At 46.1% G+C, this 23,399-nt stretch overlaps 1 protein-coding gene across 1 annotated transcript; it reads right to left on the bottom strand.

Annotated features, from left to right (window-relative positions):
* Window positions 1-393: 393 nt before the first annotated feature.
* On the bottom strand, window positions 394-22,593 carry SSPN (sarcospan). Its single transcript, XM_074168376.1, has 3 exons — window positions 22,151-22,593; window positions 9,200-9,286; window positions 394-3,772 (listed from the first exon to the last, which is right to left on the bottom strand). Exons 1-3 carry the CDS (start codon window positions 22,478-22,480, stop codon window positions 3,407-3,409), a joined length of 783 nt encoding a protein of 260 aa, XP_074024477.1. The 5' UTR covers window positions 22,481-22,593; the 3' UTR covers window positions 394-3,406.
* Window positions 22,594-23,399: the final 806 nt, after the last annotated feature.

The following is a 23,399-nucleotide window of genomic DNA, read 5'->3' as shown; positions in this document are numbered from 1 at the left end:
TGAGAGTAAATTACATCGAGCCCTTCACAATTTCTGTGTGTCCATAGTGGTTTCCTACCCCTTTCTGTGGAATTCACCCAGAGAATAAATTTCCAGGACTTAGATAAAAAAAAGAAAGAAATGTTCTTTTCTTCAGCACCTCTGTCCTTTCTGAGCTTTTTAGTCCCATTCTTTGTCCTGGTGCAGTCCATGTGGACTCTGACACTGGGAAATGGCTGGGAGCTGTCTGAATATGCTGTAGTGGGTGAAAATCCTTTAACTGGTACTTTCCAAAATTCTTGACCTGAGTAAAACCATACCCAGGGCAAAAACGGGTCCATTTCCCCATCTCTCCTGTTTTGATTTTATGTTCTTGACATATATAAAGAGGAAATACAGAAGTTAATCTTTGCTAGATCAAAATACCTCATATTTATTCATTAAGCATTAAAACACCAACAGAATGTATGATGAATATTTCTTTATTCCAGAGCAAAGGATTAAACTGCAATGCTGATTAGTGAACCTAACTTGGCAGCGGGGGCTCGAAGCTGAAGCCGTGCTGTTATAGAGTCATAGAATGGTTAAAGTTGGAAGGGACCTTAAAGATCATGGAGTTCCAATCCCCCTGCCATGGGCAGGGACACCTCCACTAGAGCAGGTTGCTCCAAGCCCCATCCAGCCTGGCCTTGAACACTTCCAGGGATGGGGCATCCACATCTTCCCTGGGCAACCTGTTCCAGTGCCTCACCACCCTCACAGGAAAGAATTTACAGAGGTGCACAGCTTGCTGAGCAGTGCAGGCTCTCTTGTCCACATTTCCTTTCTTTTCCCTGTCACCGTGCTGAAGGCATTTGCAGCAACCCTGTGATCATCACCTCTGTGTCTTCTGTGCTCTAGAGGAGTCCCAACAAATTTAAGCCCGGGGATGAGTAGGCAGAGGCCAACTCATCTTCCGAGCAATGGGAAATCTGGGAAAGGGCAGGGTGGGAAGCATGCCCTACTCTGCCAGCAAAGCCTTCCTCTTGCTTCGCCAGTAGTCAGGGCGCAGCACCTGGTGGCGAGGGCAGGAGGAAGCCCCAAAGCTCAGCTGTTGTTTAGCCTCCCCTGGTCCCTCTACCGCTTCTTGTTATCTTCTTTGTGGAGAGGAGAGCCCACATTTGGGGCACAGCGAGGGTTGTGTGGGTGGGAGACAGGTATATCCTCTGCCTTACACTTCCACAGAGAGAGCACAGCTGAAGTTGTGTGAGGGATAGGGGGGCAAACCAATGTCTGGGTAGAAGCAGCAGGAGAGAGGCACCCCTGCACATCCATCTCATACTGGAGGCTGGCCCTGGCACCGATCCTCGAGCGCTGCTTGCAGCATGCTCCACCAAAGCTGGGGGAGATGGGCCAGTTCCTGCTACTGCAACGGTTGGCCCCCTGATGCCAACGGCCAGTTGTCACATCGCCAACCCACCCGCACACTCCAGCGCTGCCTCAGCTTGCTCCAGGCATGCCTGGGAGCCAGGCTTAGGGTGCTGGATGGGTGGAGACATCTGAACAAGGGAATGGGCACCCTTGCAAATGTGCCTTGCAGCCACGCTTACTAATGACTGTTATTTTTAGGTGCATAAAAAAGGCCATTTGGAAGCTGGTCTCAAAGACCTTAATTTTCTGAAGCTCCTCACTTTGCAGCTTGGCAGAGAGGACGTAGCTTGGTGATGCTACGTCTACTCTAGAAGCACTTTCCATGACAAAAATTCGAGCACGTACATGGAGCAGTGCTCTAGGTGGACCACAGGAGACTTAAATATGTTGTGACAAGGTATGCTTGTCTAGCCCTGGTGTCATATGTGATCACTACATGGAAGACAGTTTTTGGGTAGCATTAGAGCTACTTAGACAACTACCTTTTGTCAGACTGGGTTTTTGCTGCAGAAAAAGAGTTTTCACTTCTTTGAAGCCTTATAGAAATTTTATTTGCTTCCTCCTTGCTAATGATTGTGGCACAGTTTTTCTGGCATGTGATTGCTCCACCCCACCTCAGAAACACCCTAGCCCTGTTGGGGATTGGGAAATCCCTAGTCATCGCAGGGTGTGAGCACCAGCTGCCTTGCCCTTGCACAGCTACTGGCAGGCAGTGCGAAATGCTGCCAACTCAAAATTGCTCCTACGGTTATAAGTCCATGCTGTGCAAGTGGAAATGACAGTTCAAGGGACAAACTAACGTACTTGTCTCGGTACAAGGCTAATAAGACATCAAGCACTTCTAGAGTCACACTTTCAGGGTGAAAAAGCATTGTTTGAATGTGGTTTGTTATTCTATGCTGCTTATTAAGAAATCGTTATTCTCTTGCCCTCATTATTATAAACGATGTCTTTGGGAGACTGGCAGTCTCTTCTTGCTTCCCTCCCTCCACCCCATTTTAAAAACATTCATTGTTGCAGGGATATATCTTTTAGGGCTGTTGGCCCAACTCCACTGCTGGTGTGTAAGGCTGATTGTCTTCAGAGGAGTTACACCAAGAATGCATTTGGCCTTTTGTGCTTGGAGTATAATTGGTGGAACTGGCTAGACGCCGGGTTTGGGAGCCTGCAATTACAGCAATGTCAACATAGTTTTCAATCTGACTAGTGATTTAGAGTCCTCCGCTTTTGGAGCACAACTCGAGGTTTCTTAAATTGATCTTTTCTCATACAGTGCCGAGCACTAGTACTTCAGAAATCTGTCTGGGGTCTCAAGCAGGGCCCACTAAATTGTCATTAGTCACCCCACTCATATTGTTGTTTATTAGTAATTGGATTAGGTAACCTATATCATTAGTCACTCTGAAAAGTCTTATGTATATTTTATATGGTAGTCATCAATATATTCACTCTGCTGTTGGTCTCAGCCTGCATTTGAAGAGGTCTTGACCTCCCTTATTAGTTTTCCGTATGGTAAATCCCCATCATGTTAGCATGGATTATACCCAGAGCATCCGAGAGACAAGCACATCAGCACAATCAGTGTAATTGTAATTAAGCAGTTGGGACCAGATCCTTATCTGGTAGAAATCGGCACAGCTTCTCTGAAGACAAGAACAGATATCTACCAGAGAGGGAAATGGACCCTATTTCTTAATGGCTGTAGCCCTGCAAATGACTTTCCAATGATTTCTTTAAGCTCTCATTTTGTCTATGGCCGTTAAAGAACCTCTTTGGTGAGTATTTGTACAGCTGCATCTTCAGGACTTTGTGACTTCTAGATAGTCTCACAAGGGATGTTTTGCAAGAGCAGCCATACGAAATGTTCTTCAAATGATTGAAAAAGGTACTCATTAAAACTGTGTGAATGTTTTCCCTTGTCAAAAACCTTATAAACACTCATCCATCCCTGGTGTCTATGGCGGCATTATGCTTACATTTTTTGTTCCCTGGCTACAACCCCACGCCAGATCAGACCCTATACTTTCTGTTGCTGACCTTCAGTAGCAGTTAAAGGGTAGAACCGAACGCCCACATAAAAGACCTGGTATCTGTGTTTCCACATCATGAAGCATGCCGACAGACACACCAAGGCTGCAATCAGATTGAGAACCATCTGCAGAAGTAGGTACAGGTTGAGCATGCTGGTGAGGCTGCCGCAGTCAGCTGCGTCCTGGTAGACAAAGGTCCTACCGAGGGGGTCTGCAGTGTCCAATTTGCACTGGCAGGATGCAAGGACGGTATCGCAGGTAAATTTTGTCATCTGCAAATAATGGTGTGCAGCAAAAGCCACTGCCAAAACACAGGCAACCAGACCCAGGGCACTCAGGAGAAAATACATCAGCTGCAAGAAAAACAAAAAAAAAAGAAAAAAAAAAGAAAAAAAACCCTCTTTTTGCAACTACATAGAGAATGAAGAACACAAAACGAATGCATGTACATGTACTTCACAAGGAATGCATGCATTCAATGGACTATCTGGACACTGTGTGCTTTGAAAAATGCAAGACTGCTATAACTCCCTGGTGATGCAAAGCTCAGCAGGTCATCTCAAGAACCATTAATTCTGCCCTGTGTATTTTATATGAGTATTCTCTTGCAATTCTGAGACCTCATAAGAGCACCAAGAAGTCTGTGCCAGAAGCTTCATGGGGGGGGGGGGGATTGTCTTCCTCTGCCATTGTACCTGCATTGGCTAGACTTACAGTCATCAGCTCAGATAATTAGTACAGTTGCCTTGAAGCAGAGCTGAGCAGAATGAGGCTTGGGCTGGCATCTTATCCCAGCCTGGGCTAAGAAGTGGGTGTTTTTGAAACTTTGCTCAGGTGTTATTCCCGGCTCCTGGTTTGCATGCCCAAACAAATCTGATTTATACTTGCAAATCAGGCAGGGAGGGAGCTGGTCTCTCACTTGTGGCCCAGTGAGTGCAGCCAGCCTGCTTGCTTCGCAGGTCCTACTGTGGAGCAGGAATGCAAATATCCACAAGAGAGTGCGTGCTGTGCTCAATCCCCTTCCAAAACTCGCCCCATAAATCAAAGGTGTGAAAGAGCAGTGAGCGCCTTTCATTTCCCAGTGCTGCCCCTGCTATGGCATGAGAAGGACAAGGGTCTGTTTGTCACCCCCCCCACACACACACTCCTTACACCAGTGGCTGCTTTAAAATAGGGTGGCTTTTATCAAGGATAGCTATGCACAAATGCATGGAAACTGGCAGCGACTCGGAGCTTTTGTCACTCCAAGTTGCACCTGAGACCTTTGGATACCAGAGCATATGGACTTCCTTTGCTTTTGATAGCTGGAGCTGGCAGTTGCTGTGCTGAATACAAAATATGTGTGAATGTATATTAAAATCATATTCTGTGTTTAGCCAAAATAGCATTTTTGGTTCTGTTCAGCACTGTAAAAACATTTAGTTTTCTTGGCATCTTATCTGTCAGACACATGGCATGGTTGGGAATCTGTTATTTTAAACAGCAGCTTCTCTCTTTCTCTCTCTCTCTCTCTTAACCTCAATACCGCAAGCGAACTATCAATATAAAAGCATTTTTATGACCTTGAAACTCCATGTATGTATCTCTTGATAAAATTCATACTCCTGGTCTATTTGTCTTGTATCTACACCGTGAATCAATCTTTCTATTCAGTTGCCAGCTGGAAAAAAAATATTTGGGAGTATTGCAGATCTTAAAGCACTATATACATTTTCTCCTGCTTATCACTGAGTTCTTACAGCAAGATCTTAGTTTTCAAGATCTGGCTACTATTAAATTTAATTACTTCCCCTGCAGCCTTAAACCAAGGCTTCGAAATGAGGGTGGGTCTTATTAAATTAGCCCCGTAGCTTTCAAGACAAAGGTCCACAGGAAAGGTGAAGTTGGAAAATGGGGACACACCTCCTCATATAAAGTGCATGGAAAATGGAGCGCCACTGCCTGATGGACCCCCTCCAAACAAAGATGTGATAAGTTATAAGCCCATGGCATTACTTTAAAAGACAGTGTAAATGCATTTGATGGGGAAAATGGAAAATAGGCAAACATTGATGACCGTTCCTCTTCTCTGAGGGATGAAAGTTGTTCTGTGATGTAGAAGTCCTAGTGGACTGGCTGGAAGTCCCTGGATTCAGACCAGCAGGAGACAGAATCAGGCCTCCCTAATAAATGAGATATTAAGCCAAGACTACAAGATGTGCCTGATTCTCCCTGGCAGGTATGTTATTCAGCGGCCAATTTCTATCCAAAGTCAGGACAAAATAACATTAAATCCACAGCCTTAGCTACCCTCCAGGTACGGTAAGCAAGAATTTGCCTGTTGTGTACCTAAAGGGAAGGAAATCTCAGAATCCCTTTGAAATGCACCGAATACACGGGCAGCTCTTACAGCAATCCGCAGAGGTGAACAGAGATGCGTGGGGACATAGGGCAATTTCCAAACGGCTTATTATTCTCACAAGATGTTTGCAGATGAATCTCTCTGCGAGCCGTTGAAAATGAACACATTTCCAAATATCAAAGCTGAGGCAAATGCAAATACCGCCTGTGAGGGAGCACAAGGCAGAGAGAGCTGAGATCCCGTCAGCAGATTAATCACATGCCAGACCTGGAGGCAACTTCAACATCGCAAATACAACCACGTAGTGAGCTCTGCCCAGGAACCAGAACTTGCCGCTGGAAAACTGGTTTTTAGTAGCCATAGGGAGATGGGCACTGCAATTGCTGGTTAAATAGAAAGAGAAAAGGGAAGCTGGGGAGACACAGCATACAATGAGGGCAGAGCATGGCACCTCATCCTCCTTTGGGTTCCTCACATGAGGAAGAAATATTTTAGCAATATTTACTGGCAATAGTTTTGATCCATGCCAAAAAGAAAATAAATAACCTAAGATGGATCGAGTTCCACATGGAAAAGGCTTCTCGTGGTTATCAGAGGTGAAGCCAGAAGGGATTGCAGACATGGACCCAGGAGATCCCTTTTGAAGGTGGTGGTGGCCCAGGTGCGAGCCCATGCAGGGAACAGGAACCGCAGTGTGTGTCACAGCATGGGCTGCTGGGGCTGGGTGGGCAGGAGTAGAGGCTGTCACAGTTCTATGGGAGATGCCGTGATCAGCACCGCAGTGATCTGTCAAATGTTAGCAGATATCCCAGGAAGTCCACAGGAGATCTCAAGATTTTCCTATGTGGTCTTTTCTTTTTTCTTTTTTTTTTTTTTTTTTTAATTTTTTCTTTTTTTGACAAGGTAGAGGATCTCCCCTTTCAAACAGACACGTAACATGCTGCTTTGCTGTACTGCAGAGCATGCTTCCTGCAGACACAGAGATCGTGAAAGGCAGAAATTCAGCCTGAGACTTGCCATTGTCCCCCAGAGGGCAAAGCCACGCTCACAGAGGTGGTGGTCTCCCTTTCTCATGGATGCACGGGGTGCTGCAGGTACCTGCAGTAGTCTCAGGGAAGGACTTCTGCTGCAAGCGGTTCTAACACCTCCTTTCTTAACAGGATCCAGGGCTCATGGAAGTGTGAAATTAAAGAAGCAGCTGACGAGAGGGAGGAAAGCAGAGAGGACCACACGGGTCTCCTCCCATTTCCCACCCCGAGCAAGTCACTCGCAGTGGTGATAGGATCACCTCGGGGGTTGACTAAAAACCCCCAGGCCTCTGTGTGTGCGTGGTCCTCCTCCCAAAGTGATCCTTGGGCTATGCAAGGGATCCCGGGGTGCTTACTGCACTCCAGGGAAGCCCAGCCAAGATTTTCTTGTAGGATGATACCCAGCAGCCTTAGTGGGTACCAGCCACCAGCGTGAGGGCAGGGCCTTGAGCTGTGGAGCAAATCTCCGGGAGGACAGTCAGGGCAGGTAGGACTGAACCCAACCCCAGTGCGGGATGAAGCATCGGGGCCCTGAGGAGGAGAGAATGACTCACGTTGTTTGGCTTTGTCTCATGATTGTAATTTTGCATCCACAGCCTTGATGCCAAACAGCTAATGTGATTTTTTTTTGTTCAGAGGCAGACTTTAACTGACATTTGAATATCTGAGAAATGATACTGGAGGTTTAGATGGGTCCTGTGTGATCAAAGCCCTGGAGAACACTCTTAGCTCCTACTTTGTTTGAAATAGGTGCCCTGCAGCCAGCAGCTGTTTGTCTGGACAGGCAGTGGGGAGGGGAGGCACTGTGGGATAATGGCTCCTGGTGGGGATGTGGGACAGGAGAGGTGAACAGCCTGGGAACGATCAAGTTTTGTGGCATGCTGCAATAGGAAATGCAGGGAAGGTGGATTTTGGGGAGGAGGGTGCTTTGGGTAGGCAACAGTCCATAGGCTATTGACTGAACCAAAAGTCTTTCAAGTGCGACTTTAGGGCTAATTCTGCCAGGTGATGAGGAATAACCCATTTTACATCACCTGGGGCATACTTTCAAGTGTTTATTTTCTTGTGGGAGCGATGGCTCATGTTCCTGACTGCCAGGGCGGGCGGTGGTGCTACGGGTGGCAGAGGCATCTGACCTGCCCAGCCCAACATGCCGTTCCCACCATGAGATTTGACTCCCTTCCTGCTTGGATGCCAAGTTCAATTTAATGCTGCAGGGCAAGAATAAAAAGCCTGGCATGGCAGCTCCCGCCCAGCCCAGTAGCTCCCTGGGCAGCTGTAACCCTTCCTTGCGGGTGTAAAGGTGATGGGGCAAGAATGTAGAGGCAATCAAAGGTCAGAGACAATTGTTCTTCTTCTCCCTTTCTTTATGTAAGTACGGGAAAAGCTTGAGAGAGGCACAAAATACACACCAGAGTCTAATTTCTAAGGGAGGATGAATGCCAGGTTTTGAAAAGCCACTCCTTGCATTTGATTTCTTTCTGCCTTTCTCAGTTAATAATCACTGTTATTTTGTGTTGCTTGTGTTGGTATTTTCTTGGTTATTACGTGTCTGCAAAATATTAAGAGCCCTGAAAATTGTAATAATAAGGAAAAAACAGGCCAGAAAAATGGTGTTAAAAATGCCCCGTCTGGAACAAGTGTTCTCAGCCTTTCTTTTCTAGTTGCTTACCACTGTCAATGAAGCAGGGGTCTGGAGACTGAGGCAGGGCATGGTGCACAGTTTCTGCACCTCACTTGCAATGCTCGGGTGGGAATTTGCTTCGTGGAAGAATGCTTGTCCCCATGGTTTGTTAATGCTTTCCCATGATGTTTGCTAGTGCCCGACCCTGACACAAGGCACCATCCACTGACACAAGGCAGCTGGTGCTCAGGGACAGCCTCCATCTCCCCACCATAAAGGCAGGTAGGTGGAGATTTCTACCCACACTTTTTAATTTGCCCGTGCCTGTGCAGTTTCTTATTTCATGGTGAGAAGTGGAACTGCTACGAAGAAGCCGAGATGCTTCTTATATCACATTAATAATTAAAACTTGATTTAAGTGGACCCATTTTATGCCACCTTACTTCTTACCCAGCTGTCTATGAATATCTCTACTTAATACCAACCCTCAGTCTTTCACTGAACACTTCCCAAATTATTTCAGCTTTGTTGATCTCAATCTCTTTGATATTCTTAAAACATGGAAAATAAAATGGTATCTTATTCTGATTTGAAATCTTTGTTGTTAGAGTTTCCCCTTTATAGGCTACAGTCCTTAGCTGCCTAGAAAGTACAAGAAAACCATTCTTGCATTTCAGGTGCATTTTCACTTCTTTTCATGTGGTCTTAAAAATATCCCCAGTATCAACTTTTCTGATTCTATTTAACGACATGTGAAGAAAAAGAAATTTTAAAAAGGTCAAAGTACCTTTACCGTGAACTGTACACACGTCTTCTCATCAGGTTGGTACGAAATACAAAGCATAACAAATCCCACTAAGGACACCACACAGACCTGCAAGGGAAGAGATGTAAAATGTGTCGAAGTTATAAAAAAAAAAAAGACACAAAAATAAATTCTTTTCAAGCCAAACACCTTTCTGTGTTAGCAGGACCGTAATGCAAGGAGCAGGGTATAAGTGAATTCGTTTGAGTAGGGGCCACAGTCATGCACGTAAGAACCTCATATGTGTGGAAGCACTTGTCAGAAGGGAAGAGCTTCAACCTTCACTTTACAGACACCGAGGCACAAAAAACTTAACTCAGAGGGACTTTTTGAATCAAAGACATAGCCCAGCAATAGCCTCTAGGATGTGCTTCAAGTTTTTGTCTATGTAGCTAACTATGAAAAAGGAGCAGAAGGCTTATAAAGTTGGGCTTGCAAGCCTAACTATTCTATGTAGCACCATTCTATGTGACACTGGGTGCTGACAGAGTTTTAATGTCACCAGTGCAGGTTGTAAATCAGTAACCATAGCTGTTGTTGGATAAGAAGCAGCAGAGTTTGTAACAGAGGCTTTCAACCTCTCCTCGAGAGAACACCTTACCAAAGAAGACATCTCCTCTGCAATCTGAGACTGCATTTTAGCCCTGTGGCAGTAATTGCTGATGTTTAACAGTAATGGAAAAGTATTTATGCACTTTATTATTCATTTAGCTGTCTGTATTATTAATTCCGAAGATTGAGATTTATTAGCAGGAGCAGATATTCACTGGTAGGCATTTTCCAGCCACATAAGGAGAGAAGATCCTGCTCTGAGGAGCTACCCCAACAAATACGATCTATCTTTTCAAGCAGTGTTTTCTGTGTCCCCCCCATGATGCTAAGCACTCAAGTCAAGTGCCTTCCTCTCCCACGTTTTTGGAGGACCAGCGAGCAGACCTCACAGGAGGACACAGGAGCCGCAGCTCTGCAACCATACTGCTGCTTTTTGGCGGCTCCCCCTTGCCTGGACAAGAGGACCCGGGTTCCAAGGCGGGTGGTGAGGGCTTCCTGTGCTGCTGTGGGACTGCCGGGGTTGGATCAGGGAATGAGACAAGTCTTGACCGTGCCTGCAGAGGGAGGGGATGTTGTTGATGGCTGGAGCTACGGTTGGAGGAGCCCATGTGTATTTGGGCTGCCTTGTCAAAAACGGTGAGTTGATGGTATGCACATTTTTTTAAAATGCCACTTCGTATCACACCATTAAAAAGGCCCAGGTGTGATGAGCCTTTGTGGGGATCTTAGCCAAGATCAGCCAGCATGCTTTCAGAGGTGCTAAGGCTGGTCTTCACGTGGAGCTGGGAGTAAGCCTTGGTCTCCTGATTATACATGATAGCTACTAAATTCCCAGGGACTACAGTGAGAACCTGTATTTTTTTCCCCCTTCATTTTACTTCGAGGGTTTTGAAGGCTTCTCATTAAGTTGAGGCTTTCTGCTTTCCCAGACCAGTGGGATTTGCCTTCTTGGGCCAGACTTGGGTGCAAGTTGCCTTTGCTAAAGGGTGGGAATACGCCATGGAGATACCTGCGGGAGTGCAGGGCTCCTTCATTGCCCCATCCCCGCCTGCTCGCTCCACGCTATGGCAGTACTGTTCACATCCAGATTTCCAGCTCTATGGGGAACTGCTTGACCTGCAGTGAAAAATGCATAACTGTCCTTTTAGGCAGCAATGGTTAAACACATTTCTTTTATGATCCGATAAATAAAATACCAAGCTTTCCTTTACAACTGCATTGGTGGTGTAAGGCACTAGACAGCAGCCCTGTAAAGGAAGAGTGCCTCTCCACACACGGATAGTCATGTCCCTCAAGAACCTGTGTGATTACTAACACTTTTCACCATAAAATTATATTTCATGTCATTTCAGCAGGACATGAATAGGAAGTATTGCCTGAGAACATTTCTAAAGAAAGCGTCAGTATTATTTACTCCTTTCCATGTCATGTGTATTTATATTCTGGTCCTATGACTTACACACGGCCTGCAATTTATTTGTTTTCTTCTTTTTATTGTTGACAGCCATAGCTGACAGGGCTGTCGGGGGAAAAAACAACCTTTCTTGTCAAAGGTCCTTCAGTGCTGGGCATTTTTTTTTTTGCCCTATAGTGCTTCTATGTGACTCAACCACATTTTATTTCTCAGGATTAATCGCCAATGTCCTTGGTCCCTTGCACTGTATATTAATCTTTTAATTCAATTAACACGCCCACAAACCTTAAATCTTAAGGAGATCACATCTCTAGTAATATCCAAATGATAAATTCCCCCAGTGGCAGTAGCGGCTGAAGGAAAGAACTTGCAGCAAGAACTTAAAAAAAAAAAAAAGCTTAAATACACTCACTTAACGTTACATCCCCAAATCCACGTGAAGTCAAAGGGGCTGTTCCTGTCAAAGCTAGACCTAAGTATTTTCAGGATCCTGCGCTGAAGGATCTTGTTATGAGCACTAAATCAAATTTGCTTTGCTTCAGCTACACTACTGGGCATTTACACTTGGGTGAACCAAGGCCAGATTTGCCTCCAGGTTACTCTCGTGAGACATCATGGGACTGTGCCCGCTCTCCCATTCCCATTCCCGTTTTCCCACAGGAAGCTGACAGAGTTGCATTCATTTCCAAGAGCAGAGCCAAATACCAATGGTGGAATTTTCTGTCTACCATCAAGCGCCTCGTACAACTTCTGCAAAAACCCTATCGGCTTTCAACGCTGCAGGATCAGGCCTCTCTCTTCAGAAAGCTGCCCGTACAAAAGACTACCATTTAAAAGGATTTCGTTCCTGCACGTGCTTTCTAAAGTTCCACTGGGATTTAAATAATATACTCAGGGATACTCGAAGAGGCACACCTGCAGAGAGGTATTTATAAAAGATTACAGTGGGTCAGGGTTCTGGCAAGTCTTGGTCAGGATATTTCAGAAGGCTTAAGTATTTCTTTTACAACAGTATACCAACTTTTTTGTTTTTTAAGCAGAGATATATATGTTTGTACATGACAGTAAAAAATAATGTTGCGGAGAATTATGACCCATATATGTTTTACATTTCAGTTCTTTAAAGGTAAATTCATTCACTGGAGCAAACTGAAATGTGGAACATTTAAACAGAAAACAGCTTTATGCTTCCATTTTATACATTATTAATAGATTAGTTTTGAATTATACCTGTGAAGTGTAATATAGTAACTATAAAAATCCTCTGGTGAATATTCGTTAGGACCCACTAAGTGACTGAGACAGCTGCATTACAGCAGGCCCGTTATCGATGCTGTTGATGCTGATTGCTAAGTAGCATTAGGTAATCCTGCGTCCTGGTGCTTCAATAGCCACTGCAATATCCCGGAGTGAAGCATACATTTCCTATGCCGTATTGACTAAGCACACAACATAAAATGCAATTGAACTTGCTTGCTAGCACTTGCTTGCCACCAATCAATATGCATTTGTTATACAAATAAAATAGATTCTATAAGAGCTGCAGAATAGCAGTTAATTAGATCGGCTCTTGTAACTGTTACCTGGAAATCTAGAAATATGCATTTCTATGCTGAGTGAATTTCAATCCAAGTTTCAAGATCCTATTTTTCAAAATTTTCCAGACAGGCTAACACACGGTTTGCTGAATAGGTAGTGATGCGAACGGTTATCCAAGGAAATAATTTAAATTTAGGAAGGTCCTGCCTAGAAGAAGACCTGAATGTGATACAGATGCATTTAGGAAGGCTACAGACTTAATTTTGGTTAAGACATACCCTGTGAAATCCCCCGGGTCACAAGCCAGGGAAAACAGCTGTTTACTAGACCTGGCTGAAAAACTTAAAAGTTTACGCTCTAGAAAAGTTTCAATATTATTTCTTTTTAGCAGGAAGCAGTAGATGTTCCTTCCATTGGGCAGGAACATCTCAGGGCTGAAAAGTGACTTACTTAAAAATTAATTTTTTTTAAACCACAATCAAAATAGGAGTAGACATTTTCTGGGCAGCCCCCACCCCAAAGTGGGCTAGAGCCTGTTCTCCTCAGAACTGAATGAAGATCCTACAGGTTTCAGCAGGAATGGGAACTGATTCCAAGCGCATTTAGGAGCGGGTCCCAGTTGATTTGCCTGGGAGGACCCCTGGACCCACCGAGATCTAGCGTGCAGCCCTTGGCTCTTCAGGGCTTTGGCAAACCAGCTCTCCCTGTACGCACGCACAGGCTAGCACAACTGGCTGCTGGCTGTTTCTCACAGCTTAGAGTCTCACACGCGGCTGCAAAACAGATGGTTCAACACTGAGACTGCAACCGTACCACAACACACATTCGGCCCTTGCAAGGAGCGTGCCTTTACATATCTCCATCATCTTAAAACCCGAACTCAAGCAGTAAAGAAGATCGATCTCAAGCTTTGTGTACCCAAAATCCTTCACGCCCAGCTTTATTTCAGCCCATCTGCCATGCTGAAGAGCTCCACCTGCCACCAAAGCACGGAGGGCTGACACCTTGCCCAGCATGGTGCCGGCATCCTCCTGCACTAGCCAACCCTGTCCTTCCCACTAAACTTAACACACTTTTGAAAAGCGGCATGGATGAGAAAAACAGGCTTGTCATCTCCGACAGGAACAAACACAGGTGGCAGTGCAGAAGGGTGTTTGGACCAAGCCCATAGACGTTGCCACCCAGTGAGGACCAAGAGGCTCGGGGCAAGGGAGCCGCTCTCGCCATCCTCACCTCCCTGTGGCACACTCGTGTCTGGTTCTGCAAGGACTAAGCACCAGGTGAACGAGTGGTAGTGATGAAGATGGCTATGTAACGTACAGAATTAGGGAATTATGAACATATAGGGCACAAATTTCCACTGTGGTTTGCATTCATTATCTTTGCACACTGACATATTAATGTGGTCTGTTTTATTTCAATGGATTTCAAAACCACAGATTGCTCTAATCTGTCCGCATCTCTCCCTTGTATGTTTGTGAAACTGGTTTTTCTTTTATTATTGCTACAGTTTTAGCCCAAATGTTGCTATAGAATAGGTGGTTTTCTCCAGCAAAGTGCTTCCTACCCAGAGCATCTTGGAAACCCTGACACATGAGGCTGGTAAAGTGGGGGAGTTGGCAACATCCACAAAGACATGAAGGAAGAAGGCAAAAACCTGGTTTTTGCAGCATCATCTTGGGTCTACACCACACCACAAGACAAATGCTGCAAACACTCACAAAGATATAGCATATAGCTCATCTGCTCTTTACGTGGGGGCTTGTTAGCAAGAACGTCCTGTAACAACCTTTAGGGGCAGAAAGCAAACACGTTGGAGGACAATACTTCTCAAATACAGGCAGTGCAATGCCACACAGCATTGCTGAGACCCACAGGTGGATTTTCCCTTTTAATAAGACAGAATAAAATATTGATGTCTTTACTACAGGTCCCTTCAAACCACGCAAGAACACACCATGACAGATACACAACTTTCTTTTAAATTCTGTAAAGTAATCAAAACTCTGCAGGAACATTCATAATCAAATTAAACCATATTTTTCTGTGACAATCTTTGCTGTTTAGGTCAGTTGCTCAGCAGTGAAAATGGTCACTTATGCTATGGTGAGATTGAATTCCCCTGGCAAAGCACTGCCAAGGCTACCATCACTTATAAAAACAGGAGCTGCAGCAGCAGTCCATTACTGCTGTTAAGTCAGAAATATGGTGCTGGGTGATCAAATGCCTGAGGGAGAAAAAAAAAAAAAACCCCAAACCAACAAAACATTAAAAGGTCCCAGAGCCACCCGTGATTTACAATGTGAAAAGTTGTAGCATGGCTACGAGTGCTAACATGAACCCTACTTGTGGTTTGAGGTGTATCCATGGCTATGAAGCTATGAAAAAGCCATCGTCTCTGCAGTCGTAAGGTCACCTAGGCTGAGAAAACCTGTTTGAACAATCTCTGTCTCCAAATCTTACTTAGGCTTTTTGCACAAATATAGTCCAGCCAGGAACTCTGATTTCATCCCCCCCTTCCCCTTAAGGCTGTAGCTAGACCAGAGGGCTAAACCACAGAGATGTCCAGGATTAGATCAGTACGTGACCAGATATCCACACAGACCTCTGGTATGCAGCTACCTTCTCAAACCATTCTGAAAGGTGACATTTCAGTGTTTTTCCCATCAAAAACTTCCACTCTGTACCTGATCAAAATAAAAGTATGGATTTCAGTTGATCAGGCATCAATGCAGAGTTACTCTTAGAAAATGATCATATTTAATGGCAGAGGGCTCTGAAGAGTGCAGGTCTGGTGCTACATACATATATGGCTATAAACAAGCACTGGAAACCTCACCAGAGCATATTTCATGCAATGTACCTCGTTGCTTACCATTCAGAGTTTCACATACTTTGGAAAAGGTTCAATTAAATGCCTAAACTTGGAGGATCTTCTTGAAGGCAGTCCTCCCTCAAACCTTTTGATGTTTGCCCATGGCTGATTGAAGCTACCTTGTATAAAAAATGGATGCCTGCATGACTATAATTTCCGTTAGCTGCTTTGATTGCACCAGTTTTTAAGTGTCACCTTTTATTAAAAATTGAAATCAGTTTCCCTAATAACAAGTAAAAGTTAAAAACCCAGCAAGGCTGTATAGGAGGTATAGGAGGTAAAGCCTGACTGAAAGCCACCTCCACAATTGCTGCGGGAAAAGGTGTCAAAAGCAACAACAGAAAAAAACAGTGAGGGGCCAGGGCTAACAAGAAAGTGTCTCTCTCTCCTTTCAGGCTTTAAAAGAGAACATGTTTCAGGGGTTTTTAAATACTCAATCAGCCCCCATATCAATATGGAAGGGGATCAGTTGCCTCTTTCTCTACCTGGGGATGCTTTCCAATTATTGACCCTCGCTAGGAAGATAAAAAGGTTGCCTCATGTGTAAAGTGGTTGTCTGATGTTTGGCAGGGCCACCACCATGCAGCTGGAGTGTCCAGCCTGGTGGAAAAATGCTACATCCAGTAGGTGGGAGGATCTGGAAAGAGAAAGGCAGGAAGGCTGACAGGGGTTTACCTCTACAGGCTTGCCTCATTTTATCATGTGAGAGACCATCTGCAAAAAGGCTCTTAGGTGGAAACATCTACAGAGCCTCATCTGTGGGGAAATTGTCAGAGGCAACGTGGCCCTTGAATTGCTTTGTTACACTAAGCCAGGGAAATGATCTAAATTATAGGAACAGCAATAGGTACAGCAAATCCCTTCTAGTCAAGAGGAGCATGGGTCGAATGAACCCCAGCTAATCATCAGGACACATTAAACCCCATTTTCTAATTTAGATCGCTCTATAGGACGGTATCGTGCTCTTTTCCCCAGACGCCTGAATACAGTGCTTCATCCTTTCCAACATCCATCTCACAATGACATTCTCAAAGCTTCTCCTTAACAATTACACACATCACCCTCGTACCCATTTTCAGGATGAAAATCCCAACCCCTGGCCTCTCCCTGTTGCCATCCTTTACCATTTCAAAAGTTCAGCTTAATTTTAGGGGCCTTGCTGCTTCCCTGGGAACTGGGATTGCCGGAGCAACTTTTCTGAGAGGTGTACAAGCCAAAGAGGGTGCTGGGTGAGGGGGGCTTGTCACACCACCTTCCTGCCCTTCTAGTCCCCAAACAACACAAACCCTGACAAGCCAAAGAGGCAAAGGCTGGGTCAGCACTGCCTGTTACTGGCAGTGCTATTGATTTTGGCACTCAGGTTTACCAGTCCACAAGCACGTGCTGAGTCAGTGGCGGGACCCACCATCTGAGTCAGACTCTCATGCAGAAGCACGTCAATTAAACAAACATCTCAATTATCAGCATCTGATAGGCTACACAGCATCGGAAGATAGTCCTGGCTATTTGTTACCCATGTTGCACTAAGCATCAAAAGATCTTTGAGGCATGCGAGCCAGCCAAACTCCTCTGCCAGCCCGGGTTGTCTTGCAGCGTTCCCTGATGCTGCCAGGCAATGCTCTCTCTCTCGCCCCTCATCTCCTGCAAACGGTCCCTCACAGCTGGGTTTTCCAGCCATTGTGGGATCTTCATTTGTCTCATCTATCCTTGTCTGTGAGATGCTCAAAGCAAAGAATTTGTTTCCTTTGGTGAAGGTTTTAGCTTTTTTTTTTTTTTTTCCAAAGGTTCTTTAAAAAAAACCCCATAAAATCTTAGAGAGACATCAACATTTCTGACCCCAGAAATAATGAAATTGCTTTTTCAGTTAAAAGTCTGCCCGCCTTTTGCACCACAAAGCCCCACATCAGCCTTATTCCATCAGGGCAGAGAAGCCGATGCTTGGATTCTGATGCCAAAAAGCCATGAGCCATGACAAGTCCTTGGGTAAAGCTCAGGGATCCTCTGGCCTGGGGAAACGTGGCCCTGAAGGGTCTGAGCAGGGAGAAGTGTCAGAGGTTCTGGGCTGGGAGCTTGGCCCATGGCAGATATTTGGGACACTTTTTGCAATAAAAAAAAAATGACAGCTGGAGCCACAGTTGCTGCCTTGAACTGCTTGAGAAACAGATTTTTTTAAAAAAATATCTTTTGAAATCCCTATTTTATGTACATCCATACATATATATGGATTTAAAATAACATTCTGACAGAAATAATAAGCACCCTAGATAATAATTTCTGATGAGCATTTCTGTAACTTTCTTAACTGCCTGAGTCGGCAAAATGGGGCTGAAAGGGAGCTTGCCTGTGAAAACTCTGATACTCTCTACTTTTGATCACAGTGGAAATAATCTAAGAGCAGATTTTTCTAGGAGAAATACATCATTTCTTCTTCTAGGTGTCAAAAGGCCACAAGCTAATGAAAAAGAATGAAAAGGATACCATTAATATCTACTGCTTCTGCAACACTTTTCATCCAAGGATCTCAAAGCAAGGGGTGACGGATAGCCATTATTAACCCCACTTTACAGGGGAAATAACAAAGTCTTAGCAAGGTTAAGTAACTTGCCCAAAGCGACCCAGCAAGTCAGTGGCAAGACACAGATAAAAAATAAAGCCCTGCCCTCCTGGGTGGATTTGTGAAGAGTTTGTCCAAGCTCCTTGCGAACAGCAAGAAGGAAGAGGCTGCGGGGCGATCCAGCCTGCAGTTTCGGGTGCTCAGAACAAGTCCCACAAGAGGAGCCGGACAACTGCCTCAGACCCAGACCCCTTCGCTGTAAATGGCTACAGACAGGCAAAACAAATGTCACCCTCACTGTTTTTAATTGCATTTATTAGCCTGTCCCTAGCAATGCGGCGGAGGCATTTTACAGGGAATAGGTTGTTGAAGCTGAAGCAGAAGTGGTAAATCACATAGGCTCCGTGGTTTCTGTCCATAAACCTTTCCTTTGGTTTCTGACTAATGCCCCACGGATTTCGGGCGAAATCCATTTTGAGCTAGTAGGTTTTAAATGGTTTTCATGGTGAAACGCTTTTGATGCAACGCAAGCTCTATCCTTTCCCTCTGCAGGAGCTGCAGGAGGGAAGGGCTGGTGCCAGGCACTCCACAGGTGGAACCCCTTCAGTGTTGGGGGCATCCTCCACTCCCTGTCAGCAGATCGCTGGCCACATTAATTCCACAGGATGGTGAACCCAATCCCTGGCCTGCACAACCCTCACAAACCTAGGCGGTCGGGTTTTGAAGCAATTTAATTCGGACTGACTTGCATGGTTTTCCTCGGTAGCGTTTTACTCCAGCTACTTCTCTAAATAAGTTCCTTTTCATTCATGGTAATGCAATAAAGCACTTGATTTTCACCAAGGAATGGTGTCACTGCTTTGACACTAATAAGGAAGAAAAAAAAAATCTTTCAATCAATCGGGGTCTATTTAACACATTAGCAATTTTCCTTCATTTTTCTATCATCCTGCATTAACAGCTGTGGGGTCAAATCCAGCCCTGGTGTAATTCCAAAGGAGTAACACTAGGAATGAGCTTCACCCATTATCTCTAATGTTGTTAAAAAGGTCTTGATAATAGATTTTTTAAGTTCTTGATTCTGAATACTAATCAAGTCCTTTAAAAAGAGCACTTGAGTGGGATGCTACTAAAACAAATATGCTCTGGTATTTTACGCTACATCTTTCTGTCTTGTTGCTCATTTCTCTGCAATCAAATGAGTTTCGGGAAGTCACTTTCTGCCACGAGATTTGTTCTTGAGCGGCACGTGGGTCATCCATCCCCTACCTATGTGCCCTCCATGCAGCCTCCCACAGCTGCCCCAGAAGCAGCCCATAGGACGTCCAGCCACATGTAGGATGTCCTAGCCAAGGGTCCTCTTTCACAGGCCAGTTTCCCCCCAGCATGCTCCCTGCCACAGCTCACCAACAGCACCCTGTGACCTGCACACCCAGAAACTCCAGCTCAGCAGCTCCTTGCCACCTCCGTTCGATGTTCCAGTGGGCACCAAGTACCTCCACGGAGACACCACAGTGCAGGAACAAAGTAAATGCAGTATCATGTTCTATATCTCCTGCATTTTGCCCCTCAGATATAGGCTTTGCCTTACTCCTGTGGTGCGTCAGCCGTGGCCAGTGCTCACATGCACTGTCTTGCTGAGAGGCTCTGGGGCTGCACCAGCACCTCAACCTCTCCTTTCTAGCACAGCTTTTACCACCCTCTGCTAGTGTCAGATCCCTCTTTCCCTCCTGCTTTGGGCTGAGGGTGCACATGAGCAGTGTGGCTCCCCAGGAGCCTGCCTGGCCACGTCCCCCCACCATACAGTCCCTGCCATCACCCTGAGGGCAAGCAGGGGGGGCACCAAAAGCCATTTTGAGCCAGGGAGGAATAAACCTGCACGTGAACACGCTGGTGGCTCTACATTGCACCTGAATACCCAAGGAGAGAGTCGCTAACTCAAACCGTAGGTACAGTAAGCCCTGCCCATGGGTCCGTACCTGCAGCCCACAGGGTGCACTAGTCTTCCTGATAGCTGGGTCACCCTGTAGCACGAAGCAAATCGAAGCCCTGACCCTCACAACCAGCACAGTCTCAGAAGATATCATCCCCCAGGGGTTATCCTGGCTGGCTGGTGGGTGCAAAACATGACCACCGCGGCTGAGAGCTGAGTTTTGCTTTGAGTTGGGGACTAGCTCAGGAATGCACATGGTGAGTTTTGCCTGTTTTTCAGGGGGGAAACTCTGAAAGTGACTGAGCTTTGCCTCGTGTGGGCATCTAAATGTCACTGCTGCTGGTGGCTGCTACTAAAAACGCGAGGAATTAGAGCTCAGTCTTCATAAAGTAGTGAATTTGGTGGGGTTTCAGGCATCCCCAAGGGAGGTCAGGCTTATGCAGATGTCTCAGATGGATGCTGTTTGGATGCTGATGAGATTCACATGGGCCAGGGGCTGCTTCCATGGCTTTTCTCACGTCCCTGGCCATACATTAGTCCGGTCCATCTCACTCTTTCCCCAGTCCTTGAGTGTCAGCTTTTTCCAGTGAAAAAGCTATTTCAGACCTGGGATACTACAAGTGCTGTCTGGAGAAGAAATAAACTGACCTTCAGTATCCCCAAATAAATAGGACTGAAAATGTCACATGCTGCTATTTTATCATCCATACTCTCCCCTGGCTTGTAACAGCAAAAACCACGTGAGGAAGTTCTCCTCCTGAGCAAGGGCAGGCTCTCCCCCTGTGAAACATTGCTAAACTCTTAGATACCTCTTTGGTCAGAAAAGAAACAAAAAGGGTGAGGTAAATAACAGGAGCTCTTCCTTCGGGAGCTAACGTTCTGATCTTTCCACTCTTTGGAAAGTTGCCTAACAGGATTAATACAGCAAACCCCAAACAGTTCAGGTGTTCAGATAATCCTTCAGCCAGCAAGGAATTACACTTATGGGAGATGTTCAGCGTATCGAGAAATCCTTAAGTACCTAAACATGAATTTATTTGCCTGGAGTTCTTACAGTATAACAACACCCAGAACAGCGCTAACACGACAGTAGATATTCTCCTGAAGCCTGCTGCCTAGGGGAAAAAAAAGCCCTGCTTACTAAATTGCATCCATGGCACATCCCAGGCTCATAATCACCGATCCTATCTCTCCACAGGCAAACGGTGCATCCCCGAGCACACGGCCAAGTGGGGCCACACCACGCACGGCACTGAGACCCCACACCTCCTCCCCACATCTCTGCAGGGGCCGCCGGCACTGGAGACCAGGCTGGGCTTTCCCACTGGCGATGCCTCCCTATTTACGCCTGGCAGGACCCTGCCCTTTACCCCATCCCCGCCAGCTCCTGCGGCGAGACTGGCCTGTCATTCCAAACCCTGTGACTTGGCAGGAGCCGCCGGCTGGCCCTGGGATGGGCTCCCCTTCCCTGCCACCTTACCCTGCCACCAGCACCTTCCCACTCCCCACCACCACCTGCAGTCTCTCCCTCCGGTGGGGAGAACCAGGGAGTAGCTGGGAGGTAAGGGGTTAAATCACAGCGGTTCTTCGACACAGCACAGAGAGGAAGCTCCAAAGACAGCCATTTCTCTCCTCTCACTGTCACCCAACACGCCCAGCTAAAAGTTGCGAGTTATAGAGTTATGCTCTCACTTCCAAAAACCTGATTGTTAGGGTTTGGTGGGGAAAGAGGGAAGGCAGCGTAAGTAACCAGCATTTCTTTCTCAGCATCACCACGCAGGGGTTCACTGCAAAGCCCAAGCTAATACATACATCTAGTGAACAGCAAGCCTGTATTTTATTTAAGGTCTGTCGGATATTTTGGGGAAGAAGATGAAAGATGGTGTTATTCTGCAGGAGCAGTTTCCTTGGGAAAGTACACTCAGCCATTTAATCCCAGGAATATTTATAGTTAGTATATCTCAAATGGTGTTGTGCATGCAGTTGGTTAGTCTAAAGTGGAGCATCATGCAGCTTGCATTAAAGTTGGCAAAGGCACTTTATGGAGAAACAGACTTTATGCTTACAATTATCCCAGCCCAATATGGAGTGTCTCTGACTAGCAGGGAAGAACTGATCCCTGCCATAAGGAAGCCCAGCACTGTTACAGAGATGCCTAATGCCAGCTGCAACAAAGCGAACAGCAGCGGGAAACGGCAGCCACAACAAGTGTGGGATTCCTCCTCCTGGCCAGTTTTGGGATCCCCCTTGGTTTTCTTCTGCTTCTTCTTCTTCATCGCGGACTCCTGCATCTTGCTTGAGCTGGTGCTTTTCTCTCCTTCGGGTGCCTTCCCTGTCTGGCTCTGGTTATTCAGGGACGTGCCGTGTTGGGGCTTCTTCTCCTCCTCCTTTCCCATGCCGATGAACTTTAGGTTTTCACGTGAGTGTGTGTGTGCGTGTGCTGATGGGGGCGGGAGTTTTTTTGCCCCCCAAAGCTTTGCTTTGTGCTGGCTGAGTCGTTCCTGGTATTTGAATCAAGGAGGCTGAACAAATATGGAAAACATTTGGAGCAGATTGTCAGAGCTTCAAAATGCCACATATAGCCCAGAGAAGAGGGGGATTCAAGGGGGGTACTGAACTGCCAACGTGCAGGCGCCGACTCTGCACAGGGGCTGGCTGCGCGCACACGGCTGAGCATGCGTGCCGCCACGGCTACAGAGGTGTGAGCTCACACGTGTGTGTGCGTGTTCGTGGAGGAGCTGGACGGTCACGCAGCACGCAGAAAGCCTGCACCGTCAGGTGACGAATGGGAGGGAAATCTGTCTTGCCCGGGGAGCCGGGAGCGATGGAGTGCCTGTGTCTGTGTGCGCACCAAGCAGGCAGGTAGGAGCTCATCACGCCATGGCTCCCCGGGGATTACTGGCATGCAGAGCGTAACTCGGCGAACCCACGCAGCACCGTGCACACAAAGGGCATGTTTCATACACCGGCTGAATCAGATTAAATAGGTGTATTTCAGTGGGAGGGAGTTGACTATGTGTATGGAAAGTATGAAATTAACACAAATAAAAATTCAAATTAATATCCTGGGGAGCCAAAAGGAATCCTGTCTCTTCCCAAAAGTTACAAAAGCACAGCTAGGCATGTTTTATGATGAGGCAGACAGGGATCAGCAATGAGGACTGGTGCTTCTGTGCGGGTACTGATGGAGCTGAACATCTGCTGAGTGAATTTCCAGGGCTGTAAGTTATCCATAGCAGGAAGATTGTTTACGCTACCTAAAAGAGAGAGGGATGTCTTATTGTGGACATGTGGTCACTGCACTTTGTCCGTATG

The sequence above is a fragment of the Numenius arquata genome, chromosome 2, assembly GCF_964106895.1.
Source record: "Numenius arquata chromosome 2, bNumArq3.hap1.1, whole genome shotgun sequence".
In the NCBI taxonomy this organism is placed as follows: domain Eukaryota; kingdom Metazoa; phylum Chordata; class Aves; order Charadriiformes; family Scolopacidae; genus Numenius; species Numenius arquata.
Note: the sequence above shows the minus strand (reverse complement) of the source record. Positions and strands in the feature narration are given on the sequence as shown.

What these genes read in the sequence shown, in the direction of transcription:
- SSPN (XM_074168376.1), bottom strand. Translation starts at nt 22,480, where the DNA reads ATGGGAAAGGAGGAGGAGAAGAAGCCCCAACACGGCACGTCCCTGAAT. An exon ending in CATATTGGGCTGGGATAATT is followed by an intron (nt 9,287 to 22,150) that starts GTAAGCATAAAG and finishes CTTCCCTTGCAG; the next exon opens with GTCTGTGTGGTGTCCTTAGT. An exon ending in GTGTACAGTTCACGGTAAAG is followed by an intron (nt 3,773 to 9,199) that starts GTACTTTGACCT and finishes TTTTTCTTGCAG; the next exon opens with CTGATGTATTTTCTCCTGAG.